We start from the raw sequence: 18,010 nt of genomic DNA, 5'->3' as shown, positions 1-18,010 counted from the left end.
CCTCGTCATCTCTCCTCCCATTGGATGCGAGGGAGAGGTCCCGCCCCCCGTCGGGGAGGGGGCGCGTTTCCCTCTTCCATTGGGAGGAGGGGCGTTCAATCCGCCCGCTCCCCCTTCTCCCGCCGCCGTCTCTCGCTCCCTATTGGCGGACGCCCCGAACTGATGGACGTTGAGCCTTTTTTTTTTTTCCCGCTCAAGGCCAACCCGGGAATGCACTACGCCCCTTCCCGTTCCCGCCTGCTTGTCACGTGGCCCCGCAGAGATGGCGCCTTTTCTCGCTCCGAGCCGCCCCGGTGGGTTCGGAGGCGAAGAGGTAAATAAAATTCGTGCCCCAGGGAATCCCAGCCAGTGGACGGGCCCCGTGGTCCAACGTGGTGGAAATTGGAACGGGCCGACTTGATTTTCCTCTCGGGATGGGGCTGAGAGTCGCTAGCCTTCTGCAAGGCTGCTGAAGCAGCCTATTATACTGATTACGATGCCTTGAAAAGTGCGCCCGAGCTCCTTGAAGATCGGGAGCTTGATTAAATGATTGTATATATTATTCAGGGCTATTCAGTTCCAGAGGTCATTTACGCATACCCCCGCTTTGAAGTATCACTTAGAGCCGTTGATTAAGGCTCCTCGGCTCCAGCCCCGCCGCTTTGACGGGGAATAAAGCTCGAGCCGGGTTTGGGGGGGGGGGGGGGGGACGGGCCCACCGTCACGTCCCGGAGACAGCCGACACTGAACTTCTCCTCTTCCCTCCCGAATCTTCTCCTCCCCCTAACTTTCCCCTCACAGCCAACGACACCACCGTCGTCTCCGTCGCTCGAGCTCTGAACTGCGGCATTATTCTCGACTCCCTCTCTTTCGATCCCCGTATTGGGCCCGCTGCCAAATCTTGTCCGGTCTTCCTCCGTGATATTTCCGAGCCCCGCCCTTTCCTCTCCATCTAAACGGCCAGCACGTTGGTCCAGGTGCTTGGCGTATCCTGGCTTGGCCCCTGAATCAGTCACCGTACTGTTCTCCCCACCTCCAAGTCTCTTTTCTCTCCAACCCACCCGGCACTCAGTTGCTTGGTTCGTTTTTCCGAAACCCCCATTTTGCGCACATCTCCCCGCTCCTGAAAACCCTCTAATGGTTGCCTGTTCCTCTCCACAGTCAAGCAGAAACTCCAGACCACTGGCTTCGAAACACTCGATCGGCTGTCTCCCGCCTACTTGGCCTCGCGCTTCTCCCACTACATCTCGGGTTGCATTCTTCGTTCCTCTCAGGTTAACCTACTCGCTGTGCCTCCCTCTATTCTCTCCCGCCACTGACCTCTCGCCTGGAAATCTCTCCCCCACTTCGTATTCAACAGAGCAAGGGTCTCCCCATCTTCAAAGCCCTTATGAAATCACCTCTCCGGGAGGCCTTCCCCGATTAATCATTAATCTCCGCACTGTATAAACAACTGCCCTTGTTAGCCCTTCCATGCTGCGCGAAGATTTAAGTACATACAACCTTGTAACACTTGTGTGCACATTTTTTATATCGTATATACCGTATTACTTCCCACTCACTGTAATTCTCGTAGTGTCTGTCTCCTGCGGGAGGTCGTAGGCTTCACGAAGGTAGGGATCATGTATGCTAACTCTGTTTTCTCAGGCAGCTGGTACAGCGTGTTGCACACAGTAGGAGCTTGATACGTGCTATTTATTGATCGATTGATAGAAGGAAGATGAGAGTGGAAAGATGTATTTGTGGATAAGTAAGTGCTTAAACAGTACGGCATGTAGCTTGAAATATACAGCAGGGCTGTGGGAGTTCTGGGTGCGAAAGTGCAGAGGTGGCGCAAAAGGAATAGTAGCAATACTAGCTTGTATCGAGTGCCTACTCGGTGCAGTATACCGTACTAGGAATTTGGGAAGTACAGGATAATGTGAGACGTCCCCATCCACAAAAGGCTCACATTCCAACAGGGGAGAGGAACACAAGAAATATGTTAAAAATAAATAAATAAAGCTGGCGTATCTATCTGTCAATTTATATTTATATATATATATATATACGTGAGTGCTAAGGAGGGGGGAAATACAGTCATAAAGTACTAGAGTTGGCTAAGTGCTGGAGGGATGGTAATGACGATGATGGTGATTGTTAAGCGCTTACTGTGTGTCAAGCACAGTTCTAAGCACTGGGATAGATACAGGCTAATCAGGTTGGACACAGTCCCTGTCCCACATGGGGCTCACAGTCTTAATCCCCGTTTTACAAGTGAGGTCATCGAGGCACAGAGAAGTGAAGTGACTTGCCCAAGGTCACACAGCAGACGAGTGGCGGAGCCAGGATTAGAAATGTAAGCCTGTTGTGGGCAAGGATTGTCTCTCTTTATTGCCGAATTGTACTTTCCAAGCGCTTAGTACAGTGCTCTGCACAAAGTAAGCGCTCAATAAATATGATTGAATGAATGAATGAATAAATACTATGGAATGAATGAATGAATGAACCCAGGGCCTTCTGACTCCCAGGCCCATGCTTTATCCACTAGGCCATGCCGATATAGCTCAGGGTTCTGGGAAATTCATGAGGGAAAGTTTGTTGGAGGAGGTGGGCTGTCAGGAGGGATTTGAATATGGGGAGCGCTGTGGTTTGTCTGATGTTAGGAGGGAGGGAGCTCCCAAGCCGGGGAAACAGTGTGAGTGAGGAAATGGAGGCAGGGGAGTTGAGAGCAAAGTATAGCAAGAAGATTGGCTCAGGGGGAATGAAGACAGCAACCGGGGAAATAGAGGGAGAAAAGAGCAGATAAGTCAGGTGGGGCCGGGTTATGCGGAGCCTTGAAGCCGATCTTGAGGAGCTAATGATTGATGCAGAGAGACACACGGAGCCAGTGGAGAGTTCTGAGGAGAGGTGTGGCTGAGGGACGCTCCAGGAAGACGATCCGTGCCGCAGCGGGTAGGATAGAATGGAGTGGGGAGAGGCTGGAGGCTGGAAGACCTGTGGGGAGGCTGATGCAGTAGTCTAGCCGAGGCAAGACCAGGGCTCGTACCAGGTGGAGAGGAAGTGTAAGATCTGGGCTCTGTTGTGCAGGACGAATGCCAGGATTCGGCAGTAGACTGAACGGGAGAGCCGAACGGTAGCAGAGAGTCCAGAATGACATTAAGGTTGCGGGTTCTGGGCTGGGGGTGGTAGTTGGGAGGGTATGACATGGAGAGAAGAAATATAAATCAGGGAAAGATTCCTGGATGAGGTGGGATTTCATATGGGCTCTGACGATGGGGAGAGTTTCGGTCTGGCAGATTTGAAGGAGGACGGAGTTACAGGCAGGAGGAATCAAGTAGTAGTATGTATCGAGTGCTTACTCTGTGCTGTACTAAGCACTTGGGCGAGTACATGCAAGTAAGTGGGTGCGATCCCTGCTGTCGAGGCGCTTACAGTCTAGGAAAATCACGAACAAAAGTTCGGAGGCAAGAGAGATGAGAATGAGGCACAGCGAGGAGGTTAGCTTGAGAGGAATGAAGAGCGTGAGGCGGGGTGTAGTGGGAGAAGAAAGGAGGATAAATAAGTGGGAGAGAATGGATGCAGTACCTTAAAACCTGTGGTTCCAAGCTCGCTTGTGATGTGGAGGGGATCGGGTGGCTAATAAAGGTGTTCGAGGCATGGAGAGAGATGGGCAGCCCGGCGTTTTGGAAAGATGATCCGGGTAGCAGCGTGGCATAGTGGATAGAGCATGGACCTGGGACTCAGAAGGTCATGAGCTCTAATTCCTGCTCCGCCACTTGTCTGCTGTGTAACCTTGGGTAAGTCACTTCACTTCCCTGGGACTTAGTTACCTCATCTGTAAAATGGGGATCGAGACTGTGAGCTCCACGTGGGACAGGGACTGTGTCCAACCCGATTTGCTTGGATCCACCCCAGCGCTCAGTACAGTGCCTGGTACATAGTAAGCACTTAACAAATACCACTATTACTATTAAATCAGGCTGCAGAGGATCGAGAAGGGTGTCAGGAGAGGAAGAGGAGGTGGAGACGACGTTCAAGGAGTTCGGACAGGAAGGGGAGTTTGGACAGGAAAGCGATAGCAGAATGGTGCGGTGGGATCCAGAGAAGATTTTTTGAGGCTGGGGGGATTCGGGTAACTTTGAGCGCAGAGCGTGAGCAGTTGAGATGGCAGTCAGGGAAGAGAGACTAGTAGGATCAACTGTTCCAAAGAGGTGAGAGGGAATGGGGTAAGAGGCCCAGGAGGGGGGCCGGGGTAGGGGGCGACGAGATTTGGAAAGCAGACGGTAGAGCCGTTTGAGAAATGGCTGGGGAGAATGGATTAATACTGTCACTGAATGAATACTTAAGAAATATATATTATAGTCAGGAAGTGGGAGAGGAGGGAAGGGATTGAGGGGGGAAGAGGGAGAGTTGAGCCTTTGGGCTGTGGGGCCCTGGTTAAGGGGCCGTCTTAAAAGGCCCGTGCATGTACTAGCCCACGAAAAGCCTGGTACCAAATTGCATGACTGTCTAAATAGGACAGGAAAACATAGTTCCAACCCACTTTGAGCAGGCTTTTTTCAGTCTCCTGCTGGAAATCCCTGAAAAACCTATTTCAGTCCTTTTATAATCTCCAATTTAAGGGCACTGCCCAGGGACTGGGGCAGGGAGCGAAGTGAAGGTTCTCTCCGTTATCACAGGGAGAGGAAAGAGTATGGAGTTGAGCGTTAGAAGACCTGAGTTCTAATCCTGTCATGGCCACACTGTGAGGCACTTCCTTCTAAAAAGAGGGAGAAAATCATTCTCTTCTTCCTATCTCACAAGGAGATAATGATGAGAAAATGTTACGAATGATTGAAAGTGTTTTGGAAAAAGAGAAGCAGCGTGCAAGTTCAAGGTATTATTGTTTATGGCAGGCTTCCTAATTGGAAGCAGAACGCATCAGTGGGTACACAAGGACAGAGAAATAGAAATCACACACAGAGAGGTAGCTCAGGGAGCCATCAATACACCCTATTCTCCCGTAGCAAGGGGATTGCATTCTGGCGGAACCCCACCATAAGAAAAACGCCTGTTGTTGAAGCACTCACCCGAGGCCTGACGCTGTCTCGATGTGCACAGCCATTTCTTCCAGCACCGCATCATGCTGTATCCAAAGCAACGTGTGTTGTTGGAAGCATGTCCCCGAATTTTGTCGTGGCTCTGTATCCAGGATGCATAGTGAAAACACGTGTTCTGGCAGGGTTGAGTGCAGAGTTTAAATTGTTGTGGAATTCAGTGCAATAATAAATAGAAAAGTGGGGCCCATGGAAAGCTTGCTAGAGTTCAGTCAAGTAAATTCCATAATAAGTTGTCTAGGATAATCACCCCGGCTCATCGCAGACATTGCTATTTGGTGAAAAATACCTTTTTAAACTAACACGATTGCTAAGAACTCACTCTCCCAACTGCTGAGCCCTTCCTTGCTTAAAGTTCTCCCCAGTTTTACTGGGGCAATTATTTTATTCATAAAGCAGAACAGTGATATAGCCCACGGTGACCATGTTTGCTTTTGTGTGTGTGCGTGCATGTGCTTTAAATCAGCTTTTCTAGGGAATATTATCAAGAAAGTACCAGGCAATAAATCACAACATATATATTGTTGGGAGAACATTTTTCTATTTATTGTTATTGTTCTTCACATACTGTGATAGAAGAAGTATTCATCTCCAATCCTTGTTATTTAAACTGAGGATTCCATTGAGCTGTCATCACTCTCTTCTGCAGATTCAGACAATGAAGATGAGCTGGTCGGGCCTTGAGGAAGACTTATTTCTTTTTCATTTATTTTCTGAAATAAAGCCAAGACCGTTTGGCAGAAAATTTCGTCGGGAATATCATCTGACAGAGGAGTCTGTGTCAAAGACCCCGAGTTCCAGTCTTCACGGCCCTCAGCGGAGTTTGTCATAACATGGTCTGCTTTGGACAGAACAAAGTTAGTAATGTCCATTCCCTTGATAAGTTCACTAAAATAGTCCTTGATTGAAATATTGTCCCTTTCTGGAATAGTAGGCAGATTGCCATTTAGAACCCTATCCATCTCCTGCTTGATCTTCTTGTCTTGTTGATGGAAATGTACTGCATTCAAATGTTGTTCCAAGAGAGTCTTCATTTGCTGATAAAGCAATTTTGGCATTTGAAGATCTTTGATGACAAGCTTTAGTTTCTCCAGTTTAGTAGAATGTTCATTGTCTAGTTTGTTTTTCAGAGCCGTGACTCTGCATTTGATTCTGTTAATCAAGCTTCGGCCAATGATTTCGATCATGGCCTGGGTGTCCGCGGTGCTTGTCTTGAGCTCATTCTTCAGTTTTTCAACTTCCTGGAAAAAAGCATAGGCAGAGTTGGAAAAGACCCGACCTCCACTTCTGCTCCTTACTGAGATGAATTGCCCAGGGGGTCAAGGGCAATAGTAGTAATCGTATTGCTTAAGCGCTTACTGTGTGCCGAGCATTGTTCTGAGAGCTGGGAGAGACTAGACAGGTGGGAATTAATCAAGGGTCGTGATTACTTGTATGAAGTGGACACCACGTTCCCCTCAGGAAGGAATCTCCGTAGGTGCTCAAGGCAGGTTTTGAAAACCTGTTTTCCTCCGCTAGACCACACAGTTAGGTGAGCTCTAAAATGTCCAAGGGATGCAGGAGAGTGATAAAAATTACTTGGATAATTCAGGCCAACCCCCGTTTTCCTCCCAAGCTCATCTGGAAAATGCAGGGAAAAGCTACGGGGACCTGATTATCGGTCTGCCCCGCTTCTCACTCTGCTGGTGTCCGGAAGAGCCTGGAGAAGAGAAAAAGGGGAGATGCGACCAAGGCTCGTTTTGAGAGGATTTGTTACCGAGTTTAATCTAGAGGTTGCAGGGAGTTCACCCATTGCTCTGGGATTTAGTTCTCCGGAAACCTAAGGAGCTCTTTATGGAGCATATCTCCCTGGTTGAGTGAACATGAGGAAAAAGTTAAAGGGGTTGGGGTTCACGTTATTAGATTCCCATGAGTTGGGTGAAGATGGAGTGAATCAGTGTTGCCCAGAAGGCCTGCCCATTTTATAAACTCTCAAACCCTAATCCGGAGCCCGGGGGTTGGGGGGGTGGGGGGTGGGAAGGAATGTTTAAACAGTGGCACATGAGAGAAGAATATTTTGTCCACTTTTAGCTCCACGTGAATGGGCAAGAAGGAACTTTATATCCACTATCCCCACTCCACTCCAAAACCTCTTCTTGGGTCCCAGAGCTCTGTAGTCCAGATGGAGGAACAGGCAGCGCCACCAACCAGTTCTGGAATGAAAGGCTGGCAGTTTATTTACATGAGCTCATTGTTTTCCCAAGCAATTTCAGACGAATTGGACTGAAGAACTCTCTGTGGCAAACTGACCTTCCTGCTGAAGAGTTTAGCTTACTGTAGTTAGTACAAGAGACCGGGAGGGACTGGAAATCATAGTGTTTCACTAATCTAGCTCACGTACGTACAGTATAAATGTATGTTTATAGATTTCATTTCTGTGTCTTATACTTTGCGTTTTCTTCATTCCAGATATTTCTTTTGTGTCTGTTTACCGCTCCCCGCCCCTCCTCCAAGAAATTAGGCAATACCCCAGCAGGCACTAACTAAATGACCTACTCCACACCATGGAAATTTAGACAATAACTAGATGAATGTCAGTTTTCCATTTCCCATTAAAAAAAATCAAGTTGGTTCGAATTTCTGGACATTGGGGGATTGCTCTATTTCATCTAGCTGAAAGAACTCATTAGAAAATTAAAACTAGAGGAAATAGTTTCATAATGGGCATTAGATTGAATTAATCAATTTTGTTTCATTTGTGAGGTAATGGGTCTTCACAGGAAACAGGTTATGCTGAAGAATGCTTCGGCGTAAAGGCAACTCCCACTGGGCAATCTCATGTTTGCCGTGAAGTGAACTCGGAGTCACCATCACCACAGAAGTCACTTGCTTGGCTCCGAACCCCATGTCTTGCAAAATACCCTTCAAATTTCCTCATGTCTGATTCAAACTACTTACAAATCCTCTCTCCGTGAATAACCTAACCAGTCAATTAGGACTCCCTGGGGTCTGGCACTCAATTCAGTAAGTGCAAATTTTGGAATTCTCAAGAGCAAGCATCAGAGTCTTACCCTTCCCTTCACCTCCTCTCATCCACAATTGAAAATGTTCCTACCCACTTAGAATTTTCAATTGAACAAACAGAACAAGGCATAGGAATAACATTTTAGTAGAAGCAACAAAACTTTTCTAAAAGTTTGAGAATGATAGAGGAGACTTGGAACTCAGATGAGAGAAATAGAAATAGGGAACCACTGTCTTGTTTCCATTGCTCGTACAATGCTCATGGGCATATGGGCGTGTGGGCGTTTAATGAACACAGTAAAATTTAAGCTGACAGAGTCCTTTAACGTGACCTGGGGATGGAGGGATGGATGGTCTCCAGGAAGTTCCACTGCTCTCTTCTCATGAAGAGGGCCTTCTAGCACTGTTTCTAGATGTGGCATTCGTGAGAAGTCAAGTTACGTGCACGCAATTTGGAAGCGTCAATCCCACACTGTGTTGCTTACAACTGGACTTATTGTGAATGCCATCACTGGAAACAGTGCATGGATAGGATCGCACTGTCAGAAGGATCATCTACAAAAAACCCAATAGCTAGAGCTCTCTATTCTATAGCTAGCTAACTACCTATGTATTTATCTAACTGTATAGGTCTGGTTTAGACTGTGAGTTCCTTGAGGGGGGAGATCGTGTCTGGCGTTCTCTCCTTGAGCTCTTAGCACAGGGCTCTGCATTCATGTGCTGCACATGATAAACCCACTAATGGACTGATATAAACCTAGTGCAGTGTAACGCGGCACAGGCTGCACCCGGGGAAAGACTGAAGGATCAGGAACAGAGGCTGAGGGTGTTCAGAGCGGCAACAGAGCGTGCCGGTGTAGTGTGGCTTTCATAATTCCCTTCTTGTTTTCAGAATCCAAAGTTCAGATTTATATTTCAAATCTGCTTTGGAGAGGAAACCCGTATGTTGAAGAAAAAGTGTTTAGGTCTGTAAAAAGTTAGGAAATGTAAACATTTGGTCCCAAAAATTGGAATGAGGATTTTTGAGTCAATACCCAGATTTTTAAAGTCAGTGGGTTTCAGAGCTAGATCGATCAATAAGCAGTCATTAATGAGGGCCCTCTGAACTAAGCACTCGGGAGAGTACCTCAGTAGCAAAAGACATGCATGGTCCCTGCCCTCTGCAGACTTACGAGCAAAAGATCACAGACTTGTGAATAACTTACGAGAATCAGCCTTGAGAAATAATGTGCTGTTTCTTCCTTGGGATGAAAAGCCTTACTATTATTTGCTTGGAAGCCAGATCAGAATGCTGGTCTGAATCTGAACATTACACTGTCCCACTATTTATATAATATAAAGGAAATGAGTCACATGAACCATACCTCAATCGCTAGTTTTGTGCTTTCTGATTTCTGAAGCAACAGCTGTAAATCATCTACAAAACTAATTTTTCTGGCCGCATATGCTTCCGAAATTTTCATAACCTTATGAGACTTATGGTCACCAAAGAGTTTGCAGGTCCCGCATATCGGCTCATTATCGTAGAGGCACATCTGATTGAGAAAAGAAAGCTCAAATGAAATCTTTTTCTTTTTTATTACAGACACACACACACACACACACACACACACACACACATACATTTAGGAGCTAGTCAGTGAATGGGACTGCAGTCCCAGGATAATGGTTTCCTTCTAAATAGGAGGCAGTTATCCAAAGTCAGCAGCAATCAAAAATTAGCAGCCAAGTGAGGCAGTGACATTAGCCCTTTGAAAGGGAAGCAGAAGCAATACTATAACATTTGAGTTTGGTATCAAGAAACAATGCTGGTAGCCATTGCCATTTTGTAGCAAAGGTATTGTTGACTGGGGGATCAGTTTTGGCTCTTGTCCCCCCACCCCAAACGAACACACACACACACACACACGCGCGCGCGCACGCACGCCCTGGGGCCGTGCACAGCAACAGATTGCTTCTGAAATCAATCTTACTCTTTTCCCCCATCCCTACCACCCCTCATAAATCACTGTGAGCCCCACAAGTATTCATCATTAGCAAATTTAAGTCGATTCATTTCTACAGACAGGCAGTTGGCTGGAGGGGGGGCCTCCGGATGGGACATGGGATAAGCAAAGGATCGAGGACCTTTGCTGCCGCTGTCAGGTATAGCAGTCTATACCCATATTAGAAAAGGTAATTATGTCTTTGAGGCCGAGTGAGGTGGATTTCCGCAAAGGCCCTAGAACTATTCAGAGGAGGACTGGGGTTGGGGACGGGGAGGTGTGGGGCATGAAGAGTTGGGGGGAATGGTAGCGGCAGTTCTTCAAAGGGGAAAAAAAATCAAGCTCCCTTCAGGAGCGGCACGTATGTGAAAGAGAGGACCTTTTTTTTTCTTTTAAATCACGAAAGAATTGAGTGGTGCTCGATATAAAAAAACGATATGGCCACTGAAATATGATAGGGATGCAGTGTGGCGGAATCGCCCATGGCGCTCTTCTGTGACATCATCAATCCCTTTTCTGAAGTGGTGAGGCATTATGTCGTATAAAAATCAAAGTCAGTTCATAATGTACTCCAAAGACATTTCTATAATAAATGACACTTTCTACATAAAGGTTTTAACAAATCTAAGGGGCAGCCCTAAGCTTAGTGACTTGGGATTTTAAAAAATGGCAGGAGGCTCTCACTTTGGTAACCTAAGTATTATCACTCCAGGTGAGAGAAAGGGCAATCAAAGATGGTGGCAGGGAACTAGATGTCAACTAAAAGATTAGGAACCAGGGGCTACTCAGGTTTCTGAACTAAGGCTGTATTTAGAGCAGAGTGGCAGTTTAAACCTTTTAGTCTTTAATCCTATGGTTAATGTGTATGAAGTTTATCAGATTTCCCTCTCCCCCGATGGGCTCCTGGTCACCTGTCCCTCTCTCCTATCTCCAGCAGGGCCAACTTCAGACTGTAAACAAGAGAGGCAACCTAGGGGGCAATGTCAGACCTCCAGGGCAATGTCAGACCTTGGAGCCGCTGTTTAGTAAAAAGTAACTTGGACTAATTTCCAAAGGGGCCTAAGCTGACAAACAAGGATTATAGGAGAGAACATAGCTCACAGTATACGCATTGCCCTGGAGTCATATACCAAGAGCTCCAGTTAGTACTCCTCCCCCCCCCCCCCCCCCCCCCAGGCCAACCCCTGCCCACTTGGAGTGGCTATAGTTACTGCTGAAGAGCTAAATCATATCAATAAAGAGAAAATAAAAATTGATACCAGAGTCATCATTTCTTTGTGTGTTTCACACATTTGAGACATCTGATCTTGCTCCTTAGCTTGTAAAACCTTTTGTTCATCCTCAAATTTTTCCAGCATGTTTTCAACCAGAATGTTCCTCTGTAACCCAGTTGTTCCTCTGCCTCTCAAATATATCACCTGAGGTATTAAAGAGACCATGAAAATATGGAGGAAATTATTTAGTATCGAGTGATCTGGTAATAATTGACCTCATGCTAAAAGAAACCAAATATTTCACGACTTCTTTCAACTATTTTCAAATGATAGGGTTGTCATTCACAATTTCCAGACACTGGGAGGAATTGAATTTGGGGATCCAGCTTTAAAATTGTCAACCATCCAATCATTTTTTTAAAAGAAGCAGACCATTGGCTCAAGCCAGTTGCTCGTCTAGTTTGAAATTTTCGCTCGTGGCTTAATGCCAAAGAATTTTAAACCAACTATTCATAAAGTCTCCTCCCTCACCTTACAGCAGGCCATCCCAACTGGGTGGAAATGAACTTATGTCTTCAGCTAGCGAATGGCTGAATTAAAAAAAAACGAAGACCTAAAAGCCACTCCTCCCCCCCCCCCGCCCCCACCAGGGTACCCGCACCCATCTCTGGCACCCAGCAAAGATGCAGAAGCAGTAGTGAAGGAAGAGGAGACACACAAGTACTCACTTTTCCTCCCTCTCCTTCTCTCCCCTTTGCCTATATTTCTGCTTCAGAATTTATGGATATAGAGGTTTCGTTGGTTTTTTTTTTTAACAGATGTTTCAGACCCAGCCAGTTTTAGCAGAGGTAACCCTGCCTCCCAGTCCCCAGCCCCCGTAAAATTCCTACCTTGCCTTCATCCCCACTCAAAATGAAAAGTTAAACCTGTGCTTCCCTCCCAACCCCCCATCCCCACACCCTCACCCCCACATCTTCAAAACCAGGAGTGAGCCTAATACAGCCCACGAGGCCAGGCCCTGGCCACCATTTAATGGGCTCCACAACCCCTGCTCTGACGGATGGCAGCGGCCTAAGTAATTAATTGCCCGCCCTCACTCTAGACCCCCCATCTCCGGGCCCCTCTCTAGATGAGGAAGGAAGGTCCCTTAGCTATACGAGGGAAAAAAGTAGCTTTCCTTACTTTTCGGCATATGGGGCAGCAGAATTGTCCGTTCATATGAGTGCAATTTTGACAAAGAAGAATCTGATCGAGGCACACCTTACAAAAGTTGTGCGAACAATTCAGGACGATCACCGGTGGAGTGAAAAGATCTAGGCAGATTGGGCAGGTTAACACCTTGCCTAAAGCCTCCATGGCTCGTCCAAAGCTTGTCAACTTCTGCCACCTATCACCCAAAGTTCCAGAATATGCATCAACCCGTCTCCATGGAAACCTTAGTGACATTGCATTAGTCATGACTGCTGTCTCTGAAGTATTGGCACTGAAGTAAAACTCAGTCTCGCCTCCCTGTTCAAACTGAGCCCTAATTGAAATCCCGAGCTAACTCATTTCCCATCAATATGTGCTTCCACCTCATTCGAATCCTGTTACTATGTTCATGGGAGGCAGAAATGTAGACAGCTAGACTCCCTCCCCTCCCCCCAGCCCTCCACCCCGCCACTTCCTTTCACCACACACATTTAACATATTTCTGTCTAGAGGACGCTCCCTTTAAGATGGGTTACAGACCCGATTTTCTTTGCCTCCCAGCTCCCCCCACCCTTGAGAACTGTATCCCACCTCTGATTTTGAATCAGATGTGAATTTTTCCATTTTCCTCTCATTCCTTCTCTGAGGGAAACTCCACAGATGGACTACATTCTCCGTCTGCCACTCACTCATTAGAATTTATTCAGACAGTCTCACTGAATAACCTTTCATAAAATTCCCTAGCAACAGCCTCTCTTATTTGCAATTTAAGTTGAACGCGTTTTCTCTTATCATCTTGGGCTCTTACAGCACCTTTCTCCTGAGAGCTGCAAGAGCTTTCCAATCAGCCTGCCACTTATCCTTACAGCAAACCCTGAGAGATAGAGGGAAGTCAGGTTCAGATATTTCTATTGTACAGCTGAGGATAAAGGGGAACGGTGCTGGCAAGTCCCGTGCTTTTCCCTGCGGTCAGACAGTGGAGGAAGGATTGGAACTAGAGCGAGCGTATGTCCCACTTGTTGCCTGCAGGAGAGCTGGCCATGGCTGAAAAGTCGAGGGAGAAAGATGCAGCTGAGGCACCCTCCCCCACTTCTGGCAGTGTAGCTGTTTGCTCCCGCTCCAGGCGGAAAGGAGAGCCGTGGTTGCAGCAGATCCTCCAGCCTGGAGCTCAGCTAAAATGGGGGAGGAGTTGTACATCTCCCTCCTGCTGCTGCAGTCCAAGGGGAAGGTCATTTTTCTTTCTCTTTCTATCTCTGTCTCTGTCTCTGTGTGTGTGAGTGGGCGTGTGTGTGTGTGTGTGTGTGTGTGTGTGCGCGCACGCGCATGTGTGCTTGTGCTCTCCGGGGATCAGGAGACCTGGGATCCAGTCCCAGTCCTGCCCTGCTGGGGCTCCACCATCAATGATGGAGGTTTCTGATGGAAGAACCGCCTAGGGTGGGTGGTGAGGTGGACAGGCCTAGCAGGAATCCTGAGAGAAATGGCAGGCTAACTTGAGCAGAAAAGAGTGCGGCGGCTGTTGAGGCTATTGCCTTACAGAACACCACAGGGTGCCATAGAACAGTGTTGCATAAGCTGAGGTCTAGACTGTAAGCTCCTAATGGGCAGGAAACATGTCTACCCACCCAGTTATACCATACCCTCCCAATCGCTTGTGCCGTGTTCCACACACAGTACGCACTCAGTCAATACCACTGATTGATTGAATGGTCACTTTGGCCGTAAATGGACCTGCAGATTAAAAAGAAAATCCTTGTCATACCCTTGCCCACCTGCTAGCTTGTTGCACACCGTGACCCAGCAGGATCATTACTGCAAGGGGCGAAAGAACACGAGTGGTCCTGAGCAAACCACTAGCACTATAATCCCTTCCTGCATGCAGGTTGTTGGTCCCGAGATCCCAGTACCGAGGCTCCTTCATCATGCTTGATAGGAGATGGCTCTATCATCATTCTTTGTGGTGAGAGTGTGTGAGTGTGTGTACGTCTGTCTCTCTCTCCATTGGGATTCTCCCTGTCTCTCCTTATCAGTGCTTCTCTCTCTTTCTCTCTCTGTCTTTTTGTCTGTGTCTCTTTATCTTTCTGGTTTGTTTCTGTTTCTATGTGTCTGTCCTGTTTCATCCTGTCTCATTCTGTCTTTGTCTCGCTCTGCCTTTGTCATCTGTACATCTCTCCCCCTCTGTCTGGGCTTCTCTCCCTTTCCTGCCTTCTCTTCCCTGCCCCTCTCTCTGTTTCACTGTTGATGTCTCTGTTTCTCTCTCTCTCCATCACCTGCCCATCTGGGTCTCACTGTCTTTGTTACTTGTCTCTCTCTGCCTCCCATTTTTGTGTTCATCCTGGCTCTCATTTTGTCTTTGTATCTCTGCCTCTCTCTACTTTCTGTAGTTCTGCCTCTCTCTACTTTCTCTGAATCTCTGCCTCTATTTTCTTTCTGTGTCTCTGCATCTCTTTCTCTACTTTCTTTCGGTATCTCTGCCTCTCTACTTTCTCCTTGTATCTGTCTACTTCCTCTCTCTTTGTATCTCTGTCTGTCTACTTTCTCTCCCTCTTTGTATCCCTGCGTCTCTCTACTTTCTCTCTCCTTGTATCTCTGTCTCTCTGCTTTCTCTCCCTCTTTGTGTCTCTGCTTCTACTTTCTGTATCTCTGCCTCTCTCTAATTTCTCTTTGTCTCTCTGCTTTCTTTGTATCTCTGCCTTTCGACTTTCGCTCTTTGTACCTCTACCTCTCAACTTTCTCTTTGTATCTCTGTCTCTCTACTTTCTCTCTGCCTCTCTCTTCTCTCTCTCCCTCCCACTCCATTTTTTCTCTCCCTAGTCTCAGACCATTTTTTTCCACCACCATAGAAGCCTCACTAACACCGAAACTGCAAGAAAATCATAAAAATCATTTTATTCTCCAATTTTCTTTCCTTTTGTTTTATTCGATACATGAATTAGGCTGCTAATAATGTTACAAAGAGTGTATTAGTAATTTGCAGCTTTTAAAACGAAGTGAGGCCCAAGTACGAATGTAAGACTGCCTAAGCAGCCCATCTGTGAGAGTGAGTTTGACATGGCTGAGTTAGAGTCTCCAGATGTCCCGTTCCAGTACAAGATCATATTGCTTCTCCACGAGTCCAAAAAAAATCTCAAACAATGCTTACATTTACTGCTGTAGCCTGGTTGGATCCCGAGTGATTGATGCCATTTATCCATTACTCACCTTCAGGCCAGGCTGCAGCTATCCCCTCGAGTCCCACCGTGTACTGGGTAAGGGACATCCGTTAGTAACGGAAATTCATTCGACTTTGGAAAAGTTGGACTAGTCAGAAGGGCCAGAGAAAGATCTTTCAACTATTTGTCTCGGATGGTTTAGGCGAGGGAGGGGGTGGGGCGGTTGGGGGGGCTAAGAGGGGGAAAGAGAGAAACGTGTGGGCAGAGGGGGGAGGGGGGCGAGCTAGGCGATCTCGCAAGGTCGTTTCCAGCCAGGGGAGTCTCTGGGAGCCTGCACACTGCGGGGCTGTATTCTGCTTATGAAAATTCTTTTGAAAGCCATGAGATTTCTCATTCCATCCAACTCGGCGATCTGTCCCATTTAGTTCCATAGGGAAAGACTTTCACTCGTTTGTGCAATTCCAATAAGGTTTGAATCTGTTGCTTAATACTTGAGCAACAAAATACAACTTCACTTTTGAGAGGTGACGTATTGGAGACTTCATTAGACTGGAGACTCGAGGGCTGTTCTCACAAGCAGGGACTGCCAGAGCAGCCGCTTGGGCAACTTTCCATGGCCGAGGGTGTGCTGCGTACAGCTTGCTGGGCACTCAGACAGGGGAGAGTCTGTTTTCTTCCCAAGTCAGACAACTGAAGCCTTTGGAGAGACTGTAGGCTCAAAACAATTCCTTTTGGTGTTTGAAAATTAGCAGTTACTCGAGCCTCTTTGCCAAATTTTAAAAATATCAAATATAAATAAGCATGTGCATTCTGGGACTGCAACAGGCAAGTCTTCTGTTTTTAACCTTTAAATATGCAAAGCCGGAAAGCAAACATCTGGTAAATTATTTTGCATTTAGAATTGGTGGCGGCCAAAAAAGGAAATACACGCATTAGTCAGTAGCTACAAAAATGTTTTACTTTAAACCAGTAATATTTAGAAAGAGGATTGAGGGGAAATTTAGAGCTGTCTGGGACAGGAGAACAGACTGCCTCGAAATTCTCTGAAGTAAATGATAAATGTTTGAATTTTGAACACGCAGCAAGAACTCTCTAAAGGGATCTGGGGATTTTTAAGAAAGATTTGCAAATAAAGAGCAGCTTCATCTCTGGAAAAGGAAAATTCCATTGTGAAAATGTCGGGCCGCGAAGCGCTTCTGAGGCTAAAGCAAGAGACTTCATTAGTAAATATTTTATACTCTCTTGTTTCAGCAACAATGGCAGCAGGAGAGCGGGCGCTGAGAAATGTGCTGACAAACCCTGGATTCTTCTCAGCGTAAAACTGCTCCCCGTCGCCATTTGCCCTACCAGTTGTCACTTTCCTCAACATTCGAGTTGTGTGGTTCCAAACCTGCTGGATTGTAGATTTTGCATTTTTCCTTTTCGGGGCTCAGACCAGCGGATTTAGTCCACATTTTCAGAATCCGGGGCTGCCAATCGGCCACAGTGTTTACTAGGTTGCCACTTTCAGAGTTCAGCTTTCAAGTAAAAATTGGGCTATTCAGTAAATTCCCATCTTAACAAACACCACAATAGCTCGCTAATTACCTTAAGGAATACATTTCCAAGTCTTCCCAGAAAGCCTAGCCCCATTGTCGTTTTAATCCCAAATAACATATTTCAAATAAAAAAAACTATTCAAACGAAAAAAAAATTCCCCTTCCCAGTACTCTCCACCGCCTCGTCCCCCCTCCCCCCACCGCCTGAAATAAAGAACCACTTCTCCACATTTCTCCTTACAGAGAACCTCTGTCTGCCCCAGCCTTGCTCCTCCCACCTAAGTTGTGAGTGGGAGCTCGCCATGGGCAGCAGAGCAATCAGGTGGGCCCAGCTTCCTTTCCCCAAAGCTGAGCTATTTTCCTGCCCCAATAATAATAATCACTGGGATATTTGTTATGCCCTTACTCCGTGCCAAGCATTGGGGTGGATAGACGTTACTCTGTTCAGGCACAGTCCCTGCCCCTTGTGGGGCTCACAGTCTCAGGGTGAATGGGAATGGGGAATCCCCATCTGACGGAGGAGGAAACCGAGGCACAGAGAAGCAGAGCGACTTGCTCAAGGTCACCCAGCAAGTGAGCGACCGAGCCGGGATTAGCACCTATTTCCTCTGACTCCTGGACCCAGCGCTGGTTCTACCTGGCCACGCTGCCCCAGGGGCAGAAGGACAAAGGGGACCAGAGGTCCCTGGATGGGCGGATGGTCACCGTTTGCCATCCCGCTGTAGTCTGACTGACAGAACCCCTCAATTGCAGCTGGCAAGGATAATGGCTGTTTTGGCTAGGGGAGGACGAGGAAGCAGCCACTGCCACTGCCGTCGTCACCATGGCTGAAATGGCCTTTCTGGCCTGGCGATCGGAGTCACGGGGAGGCTG

At 47.1% G+C, this 18,010-nt stretch overlaps 1 protein-coding gene and 1 long non-coding RNA gene across 2 annotated transcripts; one reads left to right on the top strand and one right to left on the bottom strand.

Annotated features, from left to right (window-relative positions):
• Positions 1-232: 232 nt before the first annotated feature.
• On the top strand, positions 233-17,307 carry LOC119919651. Its single transcript, XR_005447714.1, has 3 exons — positions 233-313; positions 5,707-5,914; positions 16,851-17,307. It is a non-coding gene; the product is annotated as an uncharacterized LOC119919651 (long non-coding RNA).
• On the bottom strand, positions 5,589-12,648 carry LOC119919650 (tripartite motif-containing protein 54). Its single transcript, XM_038740229.1, has 4 exons — positions 12,442-12,648; positions 11,305-11,463; positions 9,425-9,595; positions 5,589-6,298 (listed from the first exon to the last, which is right to left on the bottom strand). The coding sequence occupies exons 1-4, from the start codon at positions 12,613-12,615 to the stop codon at positions 5,663-5,665; spliced, it is 1,140 nt and encodes a 379-aa protein (XP_038596157.1). The 5' UTR covers positions 12,616-12,648; the 3' UTR covers positions 5,589-5,662.
• Positions 17,308-18,010: the final 703 nt, after the last annotated feature.

This window comes from Tachyglossus aculeatus, chromosome X1 (assembly GCF_015852505.1).
Source record: "Tachyglossus aculeatus isolate mTacAcu1 chromosome X1, mTacAcu1.pri, whole genome shotgun sequence".
NCBI lineage: Eukaryota > Metazoa > Chordata > Mammalia > Monotremata > Tachyglossidae > Tachyglossus > Tachyglossus aculeatus.
Note: the sequence above shows the minus strand (reverse complement) of the source record. Positions and strands in the feature narration are given on the sequence as shown.

Excerpts from the sequence above, each read along its gene's own strand:
- LOC119919650 (XM_038740229.1), bottom strand. The coding sequence starts at position 12,615 with ATGGAGGCTTTAGGCAAGGTGTTAACCTGCCCAATCTGCCTAGATCTT. Across the intron at positions 9,596-11,304 it reads ACAAAGAAATGATGACTCTG|ATGTGCCTCTACGATAATGA; the intron begins GTATCAATTTTT and ends TTTCTCAATCAG. Across the intron at positions 6,299-9,424 it reads GCACAAAACTAGCGATTGAG|GAAGTTGAAAAACTGAAGAA; the intron begins GTATGGTTCATG and ends GCTTTTTTCCAG.